Here is a 21,690-nt window from a genome sequence, read left to right on the forward strand (position 1 = left end):
CCTACTTCTTAACTTATTCAGTCCACCCCTCGCTACCCTGTGGCTTTCCTAAGATTTGCATCTTGGGCCCCCGAGGACGTTTAACTTATCAACATAGCAATAGATTGGGCCTTTGGGGAGGGGGGCTCTTTAACTGAAACACTGGTTTGAATAATTGTGATGTATGAATATCTTGGAAGCTCACAGCAAGTATGGACCTTGCAAGGTGTTATGTCTTAGTCTTGCTGTCTGTGTGTGGTTTGTATGCTAATGTTGCATTTAGAATGTTGGGATGGAATATCACTAGTGGAGCGTGCTGCTGGTTCCACTGTGTTCAGTTGGTACCTGAAGAAGAATAGGAATGGAGGAGGGACCGGGGGATGTCTTCCTTTACCAATGTACTCAATTGTTTCCTGTATATTTACTTCCCTTCTATGTCAACGCAGTAAAGACCCATAAAACACACGTGCGACTCGGTACACTTATTTTACCACTACGATTCAACACAAGGCCACAAATTAGTATCATTTAAAGACCTCTGCGAGATGAAGTCAATACTCTGCTCCTACGTCTTCATCCCCCAAACGCCTCCCATCAGAATCACAAACACTCCTCCACACTTCTCTCGCCGAGAGGTAGCCGTGTACCAAAGTAGGAGGCTCTTCGCCTGATAGCTTCGGTCTTGGTGGGGATGCAGTTTCTTGCACTAGCGTTGACAGAAGCGAAGGATTCCCGCTGCCTCCCTCTGCCGCTGCGTTCCCTTTTTCCTCCTTCGCGCCAACGTAATCTGAAGGGACCGCACAGCTCAGCTGTCTGAAGCAAGCAGCCAATCGGAACGCGGGCTGTCAAAAATGGTGGGCGGACCACCTGCCTGTGCAAAGCGCTTGCGCCGGTCCCAGGGTTGACGTGCCTGTCACGTGACCCAAGGATCTTCGCGAGCCAGTTTCCTGTGATGGGAACTGGTCACTACCGTGACAGTAGCAGTAACAGCACCGGCGGTAGCCCGGGGGATAAGGGGGGGCCACGGGCAGCAGCAGGGGAGGGGGGCAGCGGCGAATCACGGCCCTAGAGAGGTGGCTGCAGCGGCGCCATGAAGAAATTTAACATCAGAAAGGTTTTAGACGGCCTGACCGCCGCCTCCTCCTCGTCGTCCTCCGGCGCCGCACAGCCTGGGAACAGAGATGCGGACATCCCCGAGAGCCTGCACTCTGAGCATTTCCAGCTCTGCAAGGTGAGGCCGCAGCCCCAGGGGCGGGAGGAACACCTGCCTTCAGCACTTGCAACACGCCCCCTTTACAACACCCCAAGCCCGACCTCCACCGTGACATTACAGGCTGTCAGTGAGCTGCACATCAGGGAACATGTGTGCAGCCGGGCATGAGGCGCGCCGCACATGCATTTTTTTTATATATATATATATATATTACATTGTTTATGATTTTTCAACCGGTTATTTCCTTGGAGGCGACGTACACGTGTTAAAATAATGTTGCACCACTGTAATACAACCCATCTGCATTTTTCTCAATATATTCAATTTGTTTGTATGTGTGTATGCACACGCGCATTTACCTTTACACATTACCTAGCATACACGTGCACACGTATGCATACATTTTATTATCGCGTTTGCATGCCGCTCACCCGTATAAAGACGAGGTATTTGTTGGCGCGACAAGTGTACATTGTGTGTGTAATGCAGTTACAGATGTCTTGTATTTTTTTTATTCAGTCTTTCGCATACTGTTTGCTTCTGCCCTTTCAACTTCCTGTGTTTCCTGGTCGAGCGCTGAACCGTTTACACCGTGAATAGTGTAGGTGGCCTGTCTCTGTTTGGGTTTTTAGTTCACCTCTCGCTACCCCGTTTAATTTTCCCCTTTCTCACCGCTGATGACAAAACATCGAAAGGGTGCCTTTAAGCCCTCCCGGGGTTGCGCCTCTCTGCTTCTGACAGGCGAATGCAGTGGACCGGCCCCAGCCCCCGGGGATGTCATCGCCGAGGAGCGCTCTGCACGGGTCCACCTGCTGGGAATACGGCTCCTGGCGGGTAGGAGGGTTATGGTCGTGTATCACTCCTCCCCCGCACACACAGGCCCGCTGCACTCGCTGCCGCGGGAGCTGTGAGTAGTGCATCTGGAGGCAGGAGGTAATATCCAGCTTCCTGCTGATCGATGACACACGATGGCAACCCAAGGTCTTCCAATCACCCAGAGATTGCTCGGTTGGGATCGTCCTGCAGGACCCGTGTCAGACTGCGTGTCTGCTTTTCAAGGGTGCGTGTCTAGAGGGAGTTGCTTACCCCTTCCTGTTTTCAATACCATACCTCTGCTGGTTTCAACACTTGCTCTTCCCTTTTGGTGTGAAGAAGCAGTACATAGGAAGGGTTGGCCAGTGATGAATTTCTGAGATAGACAAATACCTTTTTGTGATATATGGATGTAATGAATATGGTTTGGTCTAATGCTTTCATTTGTAATATCTATAGGTATGAACGCGTTTTCTTATAAACTGTAAATGCCAATGCATACAAAATAGTTTTTAAATGTCATGTTTGTTTTAGATGCACATTCTAAAGTTGTTTTAGTCCAGTGCAGAAACCTGATTACATTTGCTGTCCCTTTTCGGATTGCACGGTACCTTAACCCAGTGAAGAAGTGTTATTTAATTAGCTTTGTCATTCTAACCATCACTCTAAAACATAAACGGATGAATTTTATTCATGATCATGTTGGAAATCTTATCTACAGAAATCAGTACACGTTATTTTTGCATCAAGGCTGACATCCTTACTCTGGTCCCTAAGCAATTATTTCAACAATGTTACTGTAATAAAGCAATGACAACGTCTTCTGTTGCTCGTGATCCAAGGTCCAAGCTCTCCCACAAGTAAACCCGCCCTCTACTCGTTGTCTGCAGTAGAGTATGCATGCACCTTCATACGAGTAGCAGACAGAGACCATCCACAAATGATTCTTCCTCAATGGTTTCACGTCGACACTGTAGGTCGATTACATGACTTATATCTACGCTTGAAAGAAGACCAGATTGACTGAAGGACAGCACGTATAAATGGAACTGGATAAGCTCACAGCAAGGCCCATTAAAAGTCGTTTATTTGGTTTGGTTAATATAGTTGTGGACTGGACCAATACATATATTTTACATGCAATTGGCTGATGTTCAGTATGCAAATATCAGTTAACCTCTAATTCTCAGCAGAGCATGCTTGTCAGTACACTTTCGTAGTAAATTGAAGTTTTTCCTTAATAACCTGAAGCAGTTACTTTATACAAGCCATATTCCTATGAGACTGATTTACAGTTTTATGGGAAGTAAGACTTGTTATTGAGCCTATTAATGAAGGCTCCAGTGGCCCAACTCCAGTCTACTCACTTCCATCTACTTATCAGTTGAAGATCCAAAAAGGCATCTTGAATTTACCCTTCGATCTTTCAAGATGTTTATTGACGTTTTAGAGTAATGTTCTAACTCGTTCATCAGCGATTGTAGTCCAGCTAGTGTCTGGGAGATGCGAGCAGTCCTCTGCATGCATTACTGTTGTATAGAGGATGGCCTATATTCTAGGTGTGGGCCACTCAACAGATTGTAATTCTTGCAGCAATTCTGCAACATGTTTTAAACTTAAAGGGTGTCGTCAAACAACCTTGCTCCAGGGCATTAGCAACCTAATTTATTCGGTCAAGACACCACTGACAAATCACTTAATACATTGGGTATACGTACTCATTGTGTAGTGGGGTAAATCTGGCAAAATAGTTGGCCTGCGTACTTGCCTGCTTTTAAATAATGCTTCTTATGGCACTACTTTATTCACCCCCTATAGACCATATCTGACTCCACCTTGTTTTATAACCATTTGACTTAGTCCAATTACCCCCCCCCCCCACTTCCCCCATAGAGGAGCCATTTTCATTTGCACATGTTTACACTATTTTGTTAAGCCTCTTTCTCCTGGGGTGCATATTTTTAGGCGCTTGCAGATTGTTTACAAGCTGAATGTATCTGGATAGTAGAGTGTGTTCCTTTCAGGAGGAGTCCCTGCATCCATTGTTTGTGTAATGCTTCATTTTTGGACATTGGGCTATAGGGTTCTTGTTTGGAAACTAAATAGACAATTCCCACAAATCATAACACATGAACCTCTTATGAAACTGTCAGTGTGTTGGTATCACTAGTGTCATTTGGGGGAACATTTTTCATTGTTACTGATGATGCTTAGACTGAACTGATGTGTAATTCGTTTTCTTATCGTTCAACTATTATGTGATGGGCTATCAATACTGTTCTTGGGGTATCTATCTATACAGGGTACATCTTCCCTCAAAAATCACAGTCCGTGCTTATGGAGGTTTTTACTTAACACCTCATTTAACTTTTGCTTAATTTGAGTCTCTATATTTTTATTTTTATTTATGGTTTACATAGTGCAACCACTGACACTGTATGGATGAATAGCCGGGGAAATCATCATGCCATTATCACATTATTTGAATCCATACACTGATGTAGTATAGCAGTTGCAAAAGGTGAATTGAGTCAACTGCTTCATTAACCATGTTCTAACGACTAGCAGTCCTTAGAGAGAGTTTAGGGAAAGCCCATGCTGGATTCCTTCTCTTTACACTGGCCTGGGATTTGTAGTGAAATGTATTTTCCAGTGTAGTATAGATATTTATAGTATGAATTTAAGATGGCTTGTTTTTTTTCATGGCACCAATGTCAGATTATGTATCAAGTGTGTGTATTGTAGAAACCTGCAGCACATCTTCAAATAACCCAACAGGGAGTCGAGTAGCAGAGAACAGGTTTATTTCCATACAGCTGTGCAGAAATGTCGAAAGAAGCATGTTATTCTGTACCCTAAAGATTTGGCTTAAGCTCAGAAACCTCAGGGTTTTACACAATGACCTTCCTTTAAAAAAGATTATACTACGTTTAGTCTACTACATTAATAATGGCCTTCCTAACGGTACATATTGGGGGCATGGCTTTACAGGACCATTGAAGTTCGAGGTAATGCTGCTGGGCCAACCCATATGACATAGGCACCTCCTTTCTGAGAGCTTTCCATTACACCTGTACAAAAACTGTGCACTCAGCATTCACCATTCACGTTATCAGCTTTCTGGTTCTCAGCAGCTAAACTTGCCTTTATGATCTGATATGGGACGTGTAGGAAGGGGCACCTGCTATTCGGACAAGTGGCTTTTTTCATTCTTGCAAAGCCATATGTAGGGGCATTCAAATACTTGGCATGGAACTCCCCTTGCACGGCTATGGCTCTGACGCAATTGACACAATGATGGCTGCTGTTGAGTACCGTCTGAGAATCATATACAGCCTGCAGACCCGAGTCAAAGGCCACCAGTTTCCAGAATATGAAATCGATGGTTAATTGTTTTACCACTATAACGTTCCCAAAATGTAGTCCAAATAGATCATTTAATTTCATGGTTCTCAAAAGGTATCATTTATGGTTGTGCTTATTGTATCATTCTAGCTCAGCTGAAAATAGCATCATCAACACGGTGCTGCACAAAACTGTTGACATTTTAAATGTTACATTTATTAGAAATGCCTACATTGGTAGTTCATTCAATTAAAATGCTGATCTTTGTAGATCACTGTCCACAATAAGTGTGATAATTGTTTCTCTATTTTCTCCGTTTTCCTGCTGCATTCACTATTTCACTCCAGTGAGAGAGCCCATAATCCCTTTTCTAGTTCTGTGCATTTTATATGTTTATTTATTTTGAGCGCTAAAGCATGTCACGCAATGGTCACTTCAGAGTGCTGGAGATCCAGATAAAATTATACAAAGACAGTGATACATGAGGAGAGTAAGAGTACAACCGAATGTGAGGAAGACTGTATTCTAATCACTATCCTCCTTGGGTCCTTTTTTCATGCATCCCGTACTCCAGATAAGATTTTGGTGGGCATGTTTTACTTCTTATTTTTTTGAAAAAGTTATGAATGAAATAATTTTTTTTAGGGCGTAAACAAGCAAGTCACATTCCTAATGAGATTATTTAATAAGCAAGTAAAAATAAGTTTGAACTATAAAAGAGAAATGTTTTGTAATAAATATTTATTTGCACCTAGCTATTCACACGCATTAAAAGATGCAGATTTACCTCTTCAGATCCGGCACTGATAATAGTAGAATTTCCTCCTGTGCAGTAAGTGCACTTCTGGTCCAAACATATCAGTGGAGGTGGGTGGATGAAAGCCCGGGGTAGGGGGAGACTCCTGTGTCTGTTTTCTGTTTTTTGGGAGTATTTGGCTATTTTCAAGGGGAAAAGTGGCCGTTCCATCCCTTTGTCTTAGGAATCCATGCATCTATTTTAAATAGCTCTGTTTTTTAACAGTTTCCAAAACCACAACTGATTGGGCTTGAGAGTAAAACCAAAAGTCTAGGGCTCTAGACATCCCATGATCTACCCCTGTATTTAAAAGACTGTTGACAAATCGACTTGGAGCTGGCATTTCTTAGAGTTCTATTTGGATGGAAGGGCAATAATCGGGGAATATCTTCCTTTGCAGTTATGCAGAGAATCTAAACTCTTGTCTTCCTGGGGTATCGTACCAAAACACAGAACCCTCCCGCTACCCAATACCGAATGTACGTTTATTGCACATTTGAGTAGACGAAAATGCTGAACCCCCGTTATATAGCATCAGGGGTTGCTAGGGTGTTCCCTGCTCACCTTGTGTGGTATACCAGAGTAGTGGGGTTGCAGGGGTGTCCCCCCTCACTTGCAAGGCCGGGATTGTGGCACAGATATATATGTGATCACTGCACACCTGCATTTTTGCATTCAGAATTTCAGACTGCTGTATTTACGGGCATGCGGTGATCGAATAGATCCCCTCCAGGTACCATATTTACTGGGGCACATTTCCCAGAGGTTTAAATTGCATGCAGAGGGCCACCTACCTTTGCACTCCGTGCTTTTGTGTCCCCTCGGTGCAATTTGCATCGTTTACAGTATGAAGTGATAAACGTCTTTTAACCTCTTGGATTAGGTGCTCATAAACAAGTGGATTACGTGGGAATTTATTGGTATTACACCAGTACGAAAATTTCAGTTACAGGCTTCTAGCCAGGCATAAAGCCATTCTCCCCTCACTTATACGCCTGCGAACAGCAAACCCATTTTTATTCGCCAAGAGTCAATTATTACCATCCAGTGACGAGTGCACATTTAGAGGCCTGTGTAAATCCATTCTTTTTTTAAAAATGTAGGCAGAGCCAGAATCCATGGTAGAAATGGCTATCCAACTTTATACTCCGGCCCGGCTTGCAAAACATTTTAAATACCCCTGAGTGTAAACTGGGTTGTTAAGCCTGATGTAACCATATTTATGTAATATTCCAGGGGACTCTATTCTGAGCCCCGCTGCCTTTCAGTCCTAGACTTCCTAATGTCAACTGATCATGTTTGAAAATGGGGTCGGGGGTGAGTCTCCTCAGAAAATGGTGGTGCAAAGGATGTTCCAATTGTTCTGTAAAATCTCTGGCAAAGTAGGTTGACTACTGCTTACTGACATGTGACTGAATGGTACTTTGCAAGATATGCTGTATTGTCAGCATCATTTCAAAAGTTATGTAGGGCGTGGAGCCCTAAAATGCTATTGGTCAGTAAAAGTACCAGAAACCTTTTTGAAAGTAGTATTTTGAGCACACTGGTACCAACACAAAATTTTGGTGTACATTGAACGCATTTGCTAATGGCATGTATGCTCACCAACGGCCCTTCCGATGAATCGAGCATTTTAAAGTAAAACATGATTCTTCACATGCTGTTCTTCGTATTCAGAGCACAAGAGGTGAAGTACAGCAGAAACATTTATTCGTACAGACTGTTAATTTGGATGGATTAACCGTTTGCAGTGTATAATCTGATTAGTGTACATAATTTAAGTAGATCATTAATTCATTTTCCCAATTTCTTTCTCTGTCACGCCTTTTTTTGGTTACTTATATTCATGGATAGACGGTACGTCATGGATTCCCCTATCAGCCTTCAGCCTTGGCGTTCGATCCTGTACAGAAGATCTTGGCAATTGGAACTCAGACTGGCGCCTTGAGACTGTATCCTTTTATTTGTACAAATGGCAATCACCTTTTCAGTGTATAAAAACTTTGGCTCATCGCTCTAACTCACCAAGGAGTGTACTGTGGATATTGGGTAGAGAGGTCCGGGGTGATAATGTTGTTGCTTTCCACTGTTGTGTTTGTGGATACTTCTCTTCTAATGCTGATCTATGTGAAATCCATAGGCCCCACCCAAGTCTCCTGCTCCCAGAGTCCTTCATTACTATCAATCGTTGAGGATGTATTGGGACATCTAAAACAGAATGAAGAGTTATTATAATGGCCTTATGAGCTATAAGTGGCTGAAATGGAAAACTAAGCACTTAAGATCTTTCTTTGCTGCAGCACTGCCAGAAATGCTTCAATATTCCCCTCTTAAGGTCGGCAAGGGAGAGCAAAAGTCACCTTCCAAGAACCAGGAGTTGACCTACACTTTTCCTTCCATAGGGATACTTGCTTATTTGTATTATACGTGCTTATTTGTATTGGTGTTGGGAGCAATCCTACAATGGATTGGTCGGGTTAGTCTGTAGATTATCTTATAGTGAAATAGTGTCTTTTGCTTTTGTATAAGTACTCTATCTTTGCTTGTTTGTTTTATTGGCATTAAGCTGTAGCTGTGTTATATTTGTTAAACACTGTAGAGTTTGACGCAAAAACCCATACTGTTGAATGTGTCCTTTTTAACTTTGCACCCTAAGAGATCAAGGGCTGTTGGTGTGTTACTGTTTTTTTCTTCTATTTTCCAATGTGCATACATTGTAAAATGTTCTTTTAAATTTAACCTGACACGTCTTTTGTACTTTTGTTATGCTTCTTATTGACTTAAAAGATGATATGCACTTTAAAGCTGTTTGGGGGGAAGGAGTTAAACTGAAAGAACTTAGAAAGATTTAAGGGCTGAAATCTCCCTTGTGCTTTTGAACAAATTATTTTCACTGCCCTACTTTATGACCATGATCCTCGATGTTTGCGTTTATCCTGGCCAGCATAGCCCTCTGGATCAAATGCAGGAGCTGCCATTGAATCTAGCGGCATACATTCAAACCTGCATTTTGAAGTCATGCACTGTAGTCCCACTTAAGTGTGTACTTGAAAATCACTGTGGTAAGGAGCGTTAACTGCATAACATTTCGAGTGTGGTTCTCTTTATTTAAAACAAACGAAAATGTGCAGACAAAAGGGCTATAGGACGAGGGTAGATGCCACCTCGATCCCAAACATCTGTGTTTGCTCTTTAGCGTGTTTTTTTATTTCTAGGTGTGCCATCAAACCCTGTAACCGAGTGTCATTATTTCAGTTGTCCATTGTTTAGAAACATGTTTTAGAGGCATGGCTGCTTTAAACCATAATTGGATTCTGATAATTGAGGTTCGAGGTTGTAGACTATTATTTCGATATCGACATAAAATGAACATCATGTGCTCCAAGTATTGTTCTGAAGCTTCTTTCGATGACATTTGGCTTATAAATAGTTGACCACTTTCGCTATAAAGTGTTTTGCAGATTTTCTGCACAAAATGTACGTATCTTTGCTTTTGAGCACAATTGGTTGAGCGCAGACCATTGGTAGCTTGTTGCTTATTATGAGTATCTTGATTTATTTTATTGAGCATTTGTAAGGCGCTTATACATCAAGCATTTGTGTTTCCAAGCACCCACCAGGGCAAAGGGGAAAGAACATGGGGCAAAAAAGGTGCAAAGAGTAAACAGATGAACAGGAAAGGGGTGGTTCTACTAGGTCTTGTGAGCATTCAGAACGTGCAAGTGCAGGGGGAGAGAGAGGGACAGGGAAGGCATTAAGTGTTAGGAGTTACACAGAGGGAAGTGCAGAGGAGTCAGTTGTGTGCAGCAGTAAGTGTCTGGCAGAGATCACTTGGTACAGGTGATCACCTGCCGTTAATAGTGCATACCTGTGAGAGCACAAGCTAGTGGGTGTCTGAAGGCAAGTGTGGGGCTGGTGCAGAAGGCTGTAAGCGATTGGGCGGAAGGCCGGGACACACAAAGTCCCAGGCCACCAATCGAGCGACTGTGTAGTGTTCTCATGGTGGTGAGAGGGGTGAAGCAGGAGGTGAAGAGGTTTTGAGGAGCTGCTGGAATTTGCAGAGAGCCGGCTCAAGACTGTGAGGAGGGAGGAGTCTGTTCCAGAGGAGGGAGCCAGCCAAAGAGAGAGATCTGCCACAAGCTGGCTGATTAGAAAAACGCCTTACACGCAGAGAGTTGGAGCCGTAGGAGTGTAAGGATCTGAAAGGCAGTTATTTGGTGAGGGCAAGTTGTAGAAAAATTGGTCTTCGCCCCCAGACAGCCTTATGGATGATGCAGAGGAATTTGGTTTTGATTCTAGCAGCAACTGGGAGCCAGTGGGTGGAGGGATTTTCGACCTGCAGAGATACGGTCCCTGGGCTTGAGGACAAGGATAAGTCTTGCAGCCCTATTATGGACAACCTGGTGGGGGGGCGGAGAGAGGAAAAGAGTAGATTGAGGAAGAGGCTGTTGCAATAATCCAGCCTAGAGAGTACCAGAGCTCTAGAGACGTTGAGCTTCTGGGAAAAAGTGAGGAAAGGAAGGATACCTCTGAGCCGGTGGAGTTGAAAATGGGCTTTCTTGGGAAGATTCAAGATGTGAGGCAGGAAAGAGGGGGGAGATTAGTCGAAGATGACTCCAAGGTTTCTGGCTTCAGATGCAGGAGAAGGGGGAGAACCCATAGAGGTTGGCCAGAGTGAAGGGAGGAAAGAGGGAGTGGGAGTCCCAATAGGAAGGATCTTGGTCTTACTGGCTTTGAGGAAGATATCATTGGAGGCACAACAGGACTGAATAGCAGATAGGCAGTCAGGAATGGTAGAGGAAGGGGGAGGATCAGAGGGAAGTTTGAAGAAAAGTTGGGTGTCATCTGGGTAGCAGTGGAAGTGAGGGGAGAAAGTGGAGATAAGGTGAGCAAGTGGAGCGAGGTAGATGTTAAAAAGCCTGGGTGAGAGGTTAGAGCCCTTGGGAAAGCCACAGGTGGAGATGGAGGTGGGAGAGGACCACGCACTAAGGGGCTGTAACTGTAACCCTGCACTCCCTTGTTCTCCTTGCACCACCCAGAGCTGCGCTGCATTGGCTGCACTACTCGGAGAATAGCTGCCCTGTTCCCCCACTCTCCCTTGCACCACCCCTTGCACTTGCACTTCTCGGTCTCACACTTGCACGATCTGAATGAGACAAGGCCTAGTAAGATCATTTGTTTTGTCCTCCCTCAGTCTTCCCTCCCTTGTCTTGTCGCTGCTAGAAACACTTGTGTACAGGCGCATTATAAATGACTTGTATGAAAAGAAAGAGCCCACGATGACTTGGGAGGGACGGTCAGTGAGGAAGAAGGTCAGTCAGTCCAATGCCAGCTCTGAGATACCAGTAGTGTCATAGAGCTCTTAATGAGGATGGAATGGTTGACTGTATCAAATGCAGAGGAAAGATCAAGTATTATGAGAACTGAGGAAGAGTTAGTGTCAAGAGATGCAAGCAATTCTTCACAGTAGTTCAGAAGAGCAGTTTCTAGATGCTCGGAATCCAGATTGATGGTCGTGTAGGCATCCAATAAGCTGTTTCTTCATCTACTTCCTATTTGCTGTATGCTTGTTTTTCGATGCTGTTATAATGATAATGTATTTCTTATATAGCGGTACACACCCATAGGTCTCAGAGCGCTGTAATAACAGAAGACATTATTGTCTAATATACGTTGTGAGGGTTGCATCAAGTTCTGGTGTATTATTACATGCCTCCCCTCTCGTATATCTTTGGCAGTTGTCGTCCCACCATGGAGTCAGTTCATACCCGCAGCAGCCCCCTTTACTTGCCCATCTATTTCAGTGGGCTCTCACCTTTCAAAATCTGATTTCATTGGTCCTATCAACTTAAAAGGTTGAAAGGCACATAGCTCTCAACCTTTTGTGCCCTCGTCGGTGGAAACACCGATTTTCTTTTTTTTAAATTTTTTTTTTGGTCGGGTGAGAGCCCATTGGAGTATATGGGCATGTAAGGGGCTTAGCGGGCGAGTAAACTGATTACATGTGGGTGACACCCGCCAAAAGCGTAACATTTGAGATTTGTGGCGGTATGTTATTAATTTAGGCTGAAAAAAGCTGTTGATGGGATTTGCTTCCCCAAGCATTCTGACTCGGTTCTTTCTTTGGATAGTCTTTTCTTGTGCTACTATGCAGTGGTTTACACAGCGTTTTGCACATACAGCCAATTTGATGTTAAGTAGATTATGTTTTGGCGAAAAGTAGGTTTTAGGTAGTTTTTTTTCTTTTTTTTTTTTTTCTAGGAATCTGATCGCCCACATTTATTTGTCTGGCTAGAGATGGCTTTTATTACACGTTTGACATGTTACCCCTGTTTTTCTACCTCTAACACGCTAATTGTAGGTGCCTGTCACATACATTCTCCTAGTTCATTGAGCGAGTGTGAGTTGGATCTAACACTGTTTCTATTTTTTAGGCGCTGGCAATCTTTTTAAGTTTGTTTTATGGTTCACGAATGTGGTACTAACCACTTGTATACGAATACATGTTTGCTAAAGAATGTATATGTAGGCTTGGCACTTTTTGTCTGGCATTTGTGTAGGCATCTACGGTAGTAGCACATTTTGTTCTCTACATGTTTATTTTAAAGTGATTTAAAACTCATTTTCGCATGTAAAAGCAACTGTCTGAAAGGTAATTGGTTAATTGAAACTCCTCGTGTAATAAAACATCTTAATCGAGTGTGCCTTCAGCTACTTGTTTTGTAATCCATGCAGCCCTGCATCAAAGTACCTTGCTTATCTAATGTTTAGTTTAGGCTATTATGTGGTGCTTAAGGACCACCCATAAGCTGAAATAAATGTAGCACAGCTAGGAGGGAGATGTCCTATGAGGAGGGAGACACAGTGTATAGGTGCTTGATTAATTTTACATTCATTGACTACCCGTGGCCAGACTAATCCCTGTGGCTGTTCCCACCCACTGCCTGACCCTTCCCGCCCAAACGCATCCTGTTGAGATCTCTTTGAACTAGCTCTGTTAAGCAGCAGCATCAAACATTTGGACTGCTAATGTTCGTCAGCATCCTTTGATAGTTAGTGGCTTAGATGCAGTTATAAATGTGCTACTGGTGTAATCTCTTATCCAAGTGTGCCTTAAGCAACCTTAAGCAACCTGATTTATATCTGTTCCTTGCACAGAACTCCTGTTAAAAACAAAGTATTGACAAAGCCTGAAGTTGAAGTTGCTTGTGATGGGTATGTGGCTATGCACAGGCAATCTCACAATTTTTCAGATGTTGCCATTTACTGGCCAGGTAGTTCCATTGTGGTAGTGCTTTTCCGTTGACTACACAAAAGCCAAAACTGTTGGTTTTGTCAATGCTTGTTTTCTTTCGTGCAGGTAAAAGACCAATGGTAACGGTTCATTTTGAAGTAGGGGAAGAGTTGTATAAACATTTAATATTTGTAACATGCATATTTTGCCCTCCTTTTTCTAGAGTCCAAATTTGAGACACTGAAGGAAAAAACATTTCGAAATAATTGAGGGCGTATTAATCTATACAACACTAGTCATATGAGGGAGTAGAACAGGCACTAGTGGTTAATACCGGAGAATATTCATCCTGTTTAAAGACAAGTGTGAGGTAGGCCTAACTGGAAGCCGAGGACTAGACGCAAGTCAAATTAAATCATGAGAGACGATGAGTTGGTATAAAGGAAAGTAAGAGGCGTAAAGTATGTCTAAAGAAATAACATTGAAGTTGACTTGAGGGTTCTTGATTTTCCTCAAGTGCTGTTGTTAAGTGAGATGTTTATAAAGAGAAACATAGCATTCTCTAGCTGAGCGAGAGTTTTTGTGAGGAGCTCATTGCTTTGAGACTAAATGATGATCTATATTTTGGATAATGAGGACTTGGAAATTGAAGGTATTTGATACAAATCAACATGTGTGAAGACTGTATTTATCTTAAATATGTGATTTTATTTTATTTTTTTATTTTTTTTTTTGTTTGCTTTTTTCTGCCAGTACCAAATACATTTTGGTGCGATTTCCACTTTCAATTTACTGGCCATCAGTGCTACTGTCTGCATATTTAGTGGGATATCCATGGTCCGCTTTGCAGCTGTTGCTAGCTTTTTAAAAACTCCATGGTAGTGTTAAAAGGTAGCAATGCCATGGAGATTCACAGAGAGAATCTTCAGTCTGTAATTAAGAGACAATAAACAGCCCTTCTTGACTAGAACTCGCACATTGTTACAAATCATTTCACCATGATCATTAAATGGATTCTCCTGATCTCTGGGGTAAGTCCAAAAGAAATGTACTGCATTGTATATGTACAAGAAAAAAAGATGTTGAATTTCAAAACTGTTTCTTTTAGTTGAAATATTGTTTCCGAAGTAGTTTAAAAGGAATAGTGTTAAATTGTTATGCTAAGAATGTTTGTAACCTTTATTATTATTCATCCAAAATAAATATTTGAATCCATCTCTGCTCTTCGGCTCGCTCTCATCAGACTACCTCTACTCCCTATATGAAGGAGAAGATGTGGGTTCAGCCGGGAACCCTGCAAAGGACTTTCACTTGTTATTCTTCAGTACTCATGAGCTGTCAGTGAGGGTGGGAGCTGGGACGAGTTCCTTCAATAACCATTTGGCCTCGGTCCACCAATTTCCCCTCCCACCCCCCCTCCCCAAACCCCATTGTCCCAGTGATTTAGTCAGAAATTTCAGGGTGTAGGAAGAAATGGGTCAAGCACTGAGATTGTTGCATGGTAGGCATGTTCCTGCAATGTTCTGGATTTGATATTGTGGTCTATTGGAGGGCTTGCTGTTTTGAAGTGCTTGGAGTTTAGACTGTGTAATCCTGCTCTTTTATATTAGGTCTTCTGTGAGAGCCTAGAACTGATACTGGTGGTTATGAGGCCCAGTCAGGCCTCCAGATAAGGTGTGTACTAGGCTTTTTTACACATGAAAATCTTGCAGATACAACAGCTTTATTATTTTCCTCTGCACAGTAACCCACAAGTTTAGAGCAGAGGGCAGTGCAAAGGTCGGGTTACTTGACAGAAACCAGAGCGCTTCTTTTGATTTTTATCTACATGGATGTAATTGCAAGCCATGGGGAAAAGCCTCTGAAACAGAATGTATTTCTCAGAAGTCTTTCAAAAAAAAGAAACTGCACACGCTGATAAATGGAACGGTTTCTTTCCATTCAGCTTCTGCTCTGTTGATGCTTATGGAGCAAACTGAAGCACTGTGCATATTAATTTTCCTAGGATTGTATAATTGATAAAACTAAGTTGCAATGGAGGATTCATCTTTTGTAACAAATTGTGCTTTTTTTCTTAGTGAAAGCAAACCGTATTGCACAATATTTTTTAGAGTTCCTGTGCTGTTTGCATAATCATGCAGAGGCAGATAATGCTTACACTTATAATTTAATTGACACTATAATTATAAAAGGTGCTTAAAATGATGAGTATGCACTGTCTAGTTTACGTCTTTTCAACCTTACAATCAGTGAGTACATTACTAAAAATGGTCAGTGGCAGAAGAGTCTTTGCTCAAGGGTGAGATATTGTCATTGCACCAATCACAGGTGTTCTCAAATCTTCAAAACTATAAATAAAAAATCGAAAACCTGACTCTGCAGGAAGTGCTAGCGCAGTCCAAAAACAAACAAATGAAAGTTACATTTGTAATTGAAATAGAAACTCAGCAAAACCTGTCCCTGTGATAATACAGATGGGCATTTAACTTTATGTAGCACTTCATACATGTTGTGTCCAACATCTAGGCACTGTGATTGTTATACCTCAATCGATACTCATTTTACCGACCTCTGAAGGATGTTGGCCTTTAAGAAAGCTCAGCCAGTTGAGCGTTCGTTGCTGCGATGTGTGCATGAACTTTAGGTTGCAGGTTTGAATCCTGGCGAGGCCAACTCAGCCTTTCATCATTTCGAGGTCGATAAAGGAGTACCGACTTCAGTTTGGTGATAAATATGTTCTATTTACAGCGCTATATAAATAACCATTTGACCGTGAGATTAGATCTACAATTTAGCATGGAGTCTTTGCCTCTCTGCATTGTTGCATCAGAACATTGGCATACTAATAGATCGTAATAGCTCCAGGAAATGAGGACTTCCATTAAACATCAAAAGACAATTTTGCTATCGAACCTCAAAACCCACAATACAATGCATGTTTGCTTTACTATGCAATTGGCTATGTTTTTGTGTGTTCAACTATTAAATATATACAGGAGAGATCAACTAGCTAGACCTTAGAAAAATAATCAAAGGTGTATTCTGTCACAATGCAGGAAGCTGCTGTGTAGTATTGATTTCCATACAGTTTTTGCCCATGCCAGCTGAATGTCATACATTTTACTCTCTTGCAATGGAGAAAAGTCATTTTTACTCACTTGAAATCACATTTACTCTCAAAGTTTAAAAATAGGGAGTAAAATACTCCCACATGAAAAATCTTATCTGGAGCACTGCATCCAGTCATTGAAATCTGGAATCCTTCAGAGATATTGTAACAATACCAGCGATGTCTATGTGGTTTTGACACCAATGTTGGTAGTTCCCGGTAAAGCCTACCACTGAAAAATGTTATTTTTTAAATTATTTAATTGAGACTGGCAAGCCTTTGTGATCCGTGTACTGATCCAGACAGACCCTGTGCGTTTCAAAGACTCATTTTGATGGTGCTTGTGAAATGTGGGCACTAAAATCATTGTGTATTGAGGCCCTGGCCTTCATGTTGGTGGTTCTTTTGGGATTGGGTCAGTGGATTTAAGGATTCATATTAGCTAACCCAAGTATTTGTGCTCTCGGTCCTTTAAGACCCCGACACAGATGCTACAGTGTACATCTTTGTAAGGTTTGGTTACTGGTGAAAACTTGCATTTGGCACTGTGAATATTTCTTTCAGTCAATGATGCAAGTGACGCTCCAAGGAAGAAAGTGTCTCATTTCTGAATTTCCAATAAAGTCTAATTTTGAAAACGTATGGCATCACTGTGGCACATAAAATAAAGGGTGGGTAATGAGCAGGTGATTAATTATTTAAACTTTAGCATACATTATATTTTTAGGAAACTAAAGAACCTGCCATTATATACACGTATGCATACAGAAAAAATAACAATGTGTCTAGTAAACACCGTCCAAGTGCATTATTATAGGCAAAGACGTTTTTTCTCCTTTTTTTTTTCTTCTGTTTTCCTGATCCTGTCTCTTTCTTAACAAAATATAGAGTGCTACTTTTTGTTTTTCTGGGTCAATGCCTCCATCAATGAGAAATTGTGGCATTTACTCAAAATTCTGAAACCAGCAAATGAAAAATCTAAACTGAATCTCAAAATAGTACACTTTTTAAAATGGCCCATTGCAGCATAGATGGAAAAGTGGTGAGACAGCCACACAGTATTTTTGGTTGGGTTTAGGTGAGAGTAAAATGGATACTGGGGACATCCCAGTTTTAGAGGCAAGTAGGGTGAGGTGCACCACCACTATCAGCTCAATGTGGTTGTGCCTTTGAATCCAGCAAAGGGTGCTCAACCACTCCCGTTTCTGGGGTACTTACCCGCAACAGATTGTCAGCATATCCTGCATGGGGAACAAAGAGTCACAGGTTTCCATGCCTCTTCACTCCCATTGCGGAAATATGGCGGAAATATGGCTGGATCCCTGACTTGCCTTTATGTGCATAAAACAGATATTTCTGATGGCGGCAGTGCTCCAGATAAGATTTCAAAATTGGGAGTAAAATTATTTTTTAGGTAGCTAAAAGGTAAGTCCCATTCCCAGTGGGAGCATTTAATAAGCGAGTAAAAATGTTTTACGTTTAAAACAGAAATGTTTTGTAAGAAATATTTTTTGCACCTAGTTATTCAGGCACATGATATGGTACTTTTTTCCCTATTTAGTGGTCCAGCCTGGTCTAAAGCCTGTCTAACGGCGAGTCCGTGCGATCCTGTGGTCAATTAAAGGCTGACGCTGTTTATTTTCCTGCACTTTCAAACAATGTTTCCTCCAAAACGGGAGCTGGGAAATGGGAGATCCGTTACTGGGCTCCCTAGTGGCTAACATTGGCCTTCTTCTAAGGCACAGTAAGTCACAATTTTATTTTAGGGTCTAGGGCACAATGCCAATCAGAGAAGTGTTAATAATAACACACGTTTACAGGCTTCAAGGTGTCCCAAATCCATTTTTATTTAGTCATATAATGTTTCGGATGGGGTCCCAAACCTTTTCCCTACAGTTCTCGGGGTCTCTCCTTCTTGGTTCTCTGTTGCAGTTTCCATCTCCAGAATTGGAGCATGTGGGTGGACTGTATAAGTGTTGCAGTGAGCAGGCTTTCAATATAGATTGGTGCAAATGGATGACAGGCGATCAGAAGCCGGGAGAGGGTCCTCACTTTGGCCATGGTACTGCTCCTCCAGCACTTGCCCCATTCTCTCTTCACCCAACATCTCGCCTCACTCCTTGCTTCCACAAAGCTTTGTACAGTATCCAGTGATGGTCGTAGAGTAACATATTCCCAAATTTGCACTCCCAAGAAAATGGAGCACTTTCCCCAGATATTTTAGGACAAGATAACAATGGTAAATGCTACCCTTCCTAGAATGTGCGGGGGAAGGCTTTTAGGGGTGCAGGAAAAAAAATCATCTCCCTGACGACTTGTGACATTTTCACATAGATCCCCTTTGCACTAGACGGTCTTCGTAGGTATGCCCATTTTGGTCTTTTGGGGTTGCCTCCTTTTTTTTAACAATATTCCGCCCCACACTTCCATTTGCCACATCTGAACCATGTCTTTTACCAGTCCTCAGTGTCTGCTATTAAGTTTCCTCTAAAACTGCCTTCACCTCAATGTTACCCAATATTTCCTTTTCAACTCCTACGCTACTTTTCTACCATCGGTCTCTCTCCTACATCTATTTCTTGAATTTAATTTTGTTAGTAGTACTTTGCTCCCAAAGTATCATCTTTTTAAAAACAAACAAATGTGTGCTATTTGTCAATTATAATTTGATTTTAATAATATAGAGCATAAGAACCTTTGTGGTGCAGAAATCGGTTGTCTTCCTTTTGATTAATTTGGCATCAAACCCCATTTTTTGCTTATTGAAATTTTGTTTAGGATTTTTTCTTGATGTCTTAAAGTTGTTTCGCCATAACAAGCATTTTAGCAAAACTTTAGATTTTCTTTTTTAATCTCTTACGTATTGGTTATTTTATTCTTCAAAACATTATACTTGTAATTTAGTTATATCTTTGTAATGTTATGGCGCTAAAGTCAGAGCTGGTGGGTTGTGACAGTCCTGTACCGGGTGAAATAGCCCAAGACCCTCTCTACTCTCTATCTCTTTTCCCATTTGAATCTTGCTTTCTTTATTTTCTCTTCATTGTCTTCAAGTGTATCCATGGTCTCACTCCCCTTCAATCCTCTTCACTCATCTCACTTTATTCTCCTCCCTGTGCCCTCCGCTTTCAAAATCAGTTTCTTCTCTCGGTTTATGAACCCCCTTGTGCATCCTCTTGTTTTCACTTCTTTGCCCTCCTTGCTCCCAAACATTGGCACTCTCTACTCATTCTTCTCTCCATATTTATCTGACCAATCTTAAAACCCATCTTCTGTCTGCTCTTTACAAAAATTAACTCTATTTTTTTTTGTCCCCTCTACTGTTCTGATTTACCTGAAATGTTTTGTTCATTTTGTACCATTTTAATTTTTTTGCTTTTGGTGAAAAGCGCTATATTAAATTAAATAAGTGACGGGAGAGCAAATAATATGCTCTCTGGTATGTTTTAGGATGATACAAGCCACTAGCAAGGGCTTTAATCGCCACTACCATTCTGGGATTACAGATGGGGTGCTAAGGGCCAGTGAGGGAAAAACCATCAGTGGGGAACTCTGTTTCTTTAGCCTGTTAAAACACCTGCAAAGATGGCTAACACAGAAATGGCAAAATCTACTAGCATTGACAAGTAGTTTTTATGAAGGGTGAGTACCATTTACATGACGACATTTTTTGTCGCCTTGGGCAAGTGCATTTCTCTTAAGTCGTATGTAAACTAAGGGACTTGCCCTGCATGTCTAATGGGATTTTTAAGAAATTGCAAGGCCTGGATTAGGTCTGTCAGGAGCACACTGTCTATTTCACTGGCAGCTGTGGGAGAACAAGATGAGGGCGCCCAAGAGGTGCCTGTGTAGAAGGAGTGAGGTGGGTACTAAATTATGGGTTGTGTATGGTGCAGGACAGTGGTTGGAGCAGACTAGAACAGCCAACTACTTGCTCGGAATATGGGCTTATACTGGTTGGTAAAGCCTGTTTTGAGCAACCTGATTGTTTGCACACAACCTCACCAAAGCACTTATAACTACTTTTGCTATTAGTCTCAAGATCTTTGCAATGCCCACCATATTTTCTATATTCATTGATCCATCTGAATGCGTTCATGCATGATGCATCTGTGATGGACCAGGGCTATCTGTTTGTGTTGACCCTACTGAAAGTATCAGACCCATTTGATACCATTGATGGCCTTATCTTGACTGATAAATTGGGGACCTTGTCTGGAATCATTTGCCGTGCATGGGCATGAGTCCGCTACTTGCTAGCTGAAAGGGTTTTTTCTCTAGACTGTTGCATCTGTATAGGCTTGGAGAATACTGATCTAAAGCTTTTTAAGTTACCTAAGTTAGGCCTGCCTTCTTGTCACTACTCTTCAAAGCATACATACTCCTATTAGATTGTCTAATGAGCAACAAATCTGGGGATATCACACAGATTGTGGGCTGCTCGGGACTGGATGTGGGGCTAGCATTTGTATATTTGTTCCCAACCACAGTGGACTCCCTTTCTCTTGGCCATTAAACTAGGAGCCTTCCCCATTGCCAGTTTAGTAGTCTGTAATGTGGGTGTTTTAGCCGATTCCACTTTGATCTGAGTTTCAAGGGACAAAGGGACGTCACTATGAGCTCCGCGTAATTGCTACACACAGTGCACTACTGAATGTAGTTCACCATACCATCCTCATCCAGTCTCTGCCTTCGCCATGGTAATGGTCCCTACTTGGGTGTTTGTCCCAGTCTGTTCTGCTCCCTCCAATGAGCTAAATATTCTCAACAAAAGACATGAAGTTGTCTGCCCCCCTTGTTGCAGCCCACAATGTTGATGTGTTCAAATAAGATGCATCATCAGCACTTGCCATGCAAAAGCACTGTCTGATGGAAAGAGGCCCTAAACGCCTTTCAAGTTCATTAATTGCTGCGCTCAAAGTAAGCATATGAAGAATGCCCCAATCGAACATGAGACTTTCTTTTCTGTTCTTTGACAGCCTTTTTCTTTTCAGCAACCCGAGTTGGCTAGTCCAATACTCTGACTCAAAATATTATCTCTAACTAGTCTACATCTACCTTTCAGAACACTAGGTTCACGTAAACCTACTGCAGCTAGCCATTTTATTGGTATTCCCCATTTTTGCCAACTTACCATTTCATTGATTTCCATTTTGCTACATTTGTCATAACTTTATTACTGCAAATGATAGATGTGTGTT

General features: G+C 41.9%; 1 protein-coding gene across 6 annotated transcripts in view; it reads left to right on the forward strand.

Moving 5' to 3' along the window:
- The first annotated feature begins 992 nt into the window (after nucleotides 1-992).
- STXBP5 (syntaxin binding protein 5) overlaps nucleotides 993-21,690 on the forward strand; it is a 2,430,573-nt gene continuing 2,409,875 nt past the window's right edge. For 4 of the 6 annotated variants that reach the window (XM_069606829.1, XM_069606831.1, XM_069606832.1 and 1 more), the window contains exons 1-2: nucleotides 994-1,210; nucleotides 8,001-8,098. In XM_069606829.1, the coding sequence (XP_069462930.1) occupies nucleotides 1,070-1,210; nucleotides 8,001-8,098 (239 nt within the window). In that variant the 5' untranslated portion in view covers nucleotides 994-1,069. Of the gene's footprint in view, nucleotides 1,211-8,000; nucleotides 8,099-21,690 lie in introns of all 6 variants that reach the window. The other 2 variants (XM_069606830.1, XM_069606833.1) reach the window with 2 other exon arrangements.

This window comes from Ambystoma mexicanum, chromosome 4p (genome assembly GCF_040938575.1).
Source record: "Ambystoma mexicanum isolate Mex_15411 chromosome 4p, UKY_AmexF1_1, whole genome shotgun sequence".
Classification (NCBI taxonomy): domain Eukaryota; kingdom Metazoa; phylum Chordata; class Amphibia; order Caudata; family Ambystomatidae; genus Ambystoma; species Ambystoma mexicanum.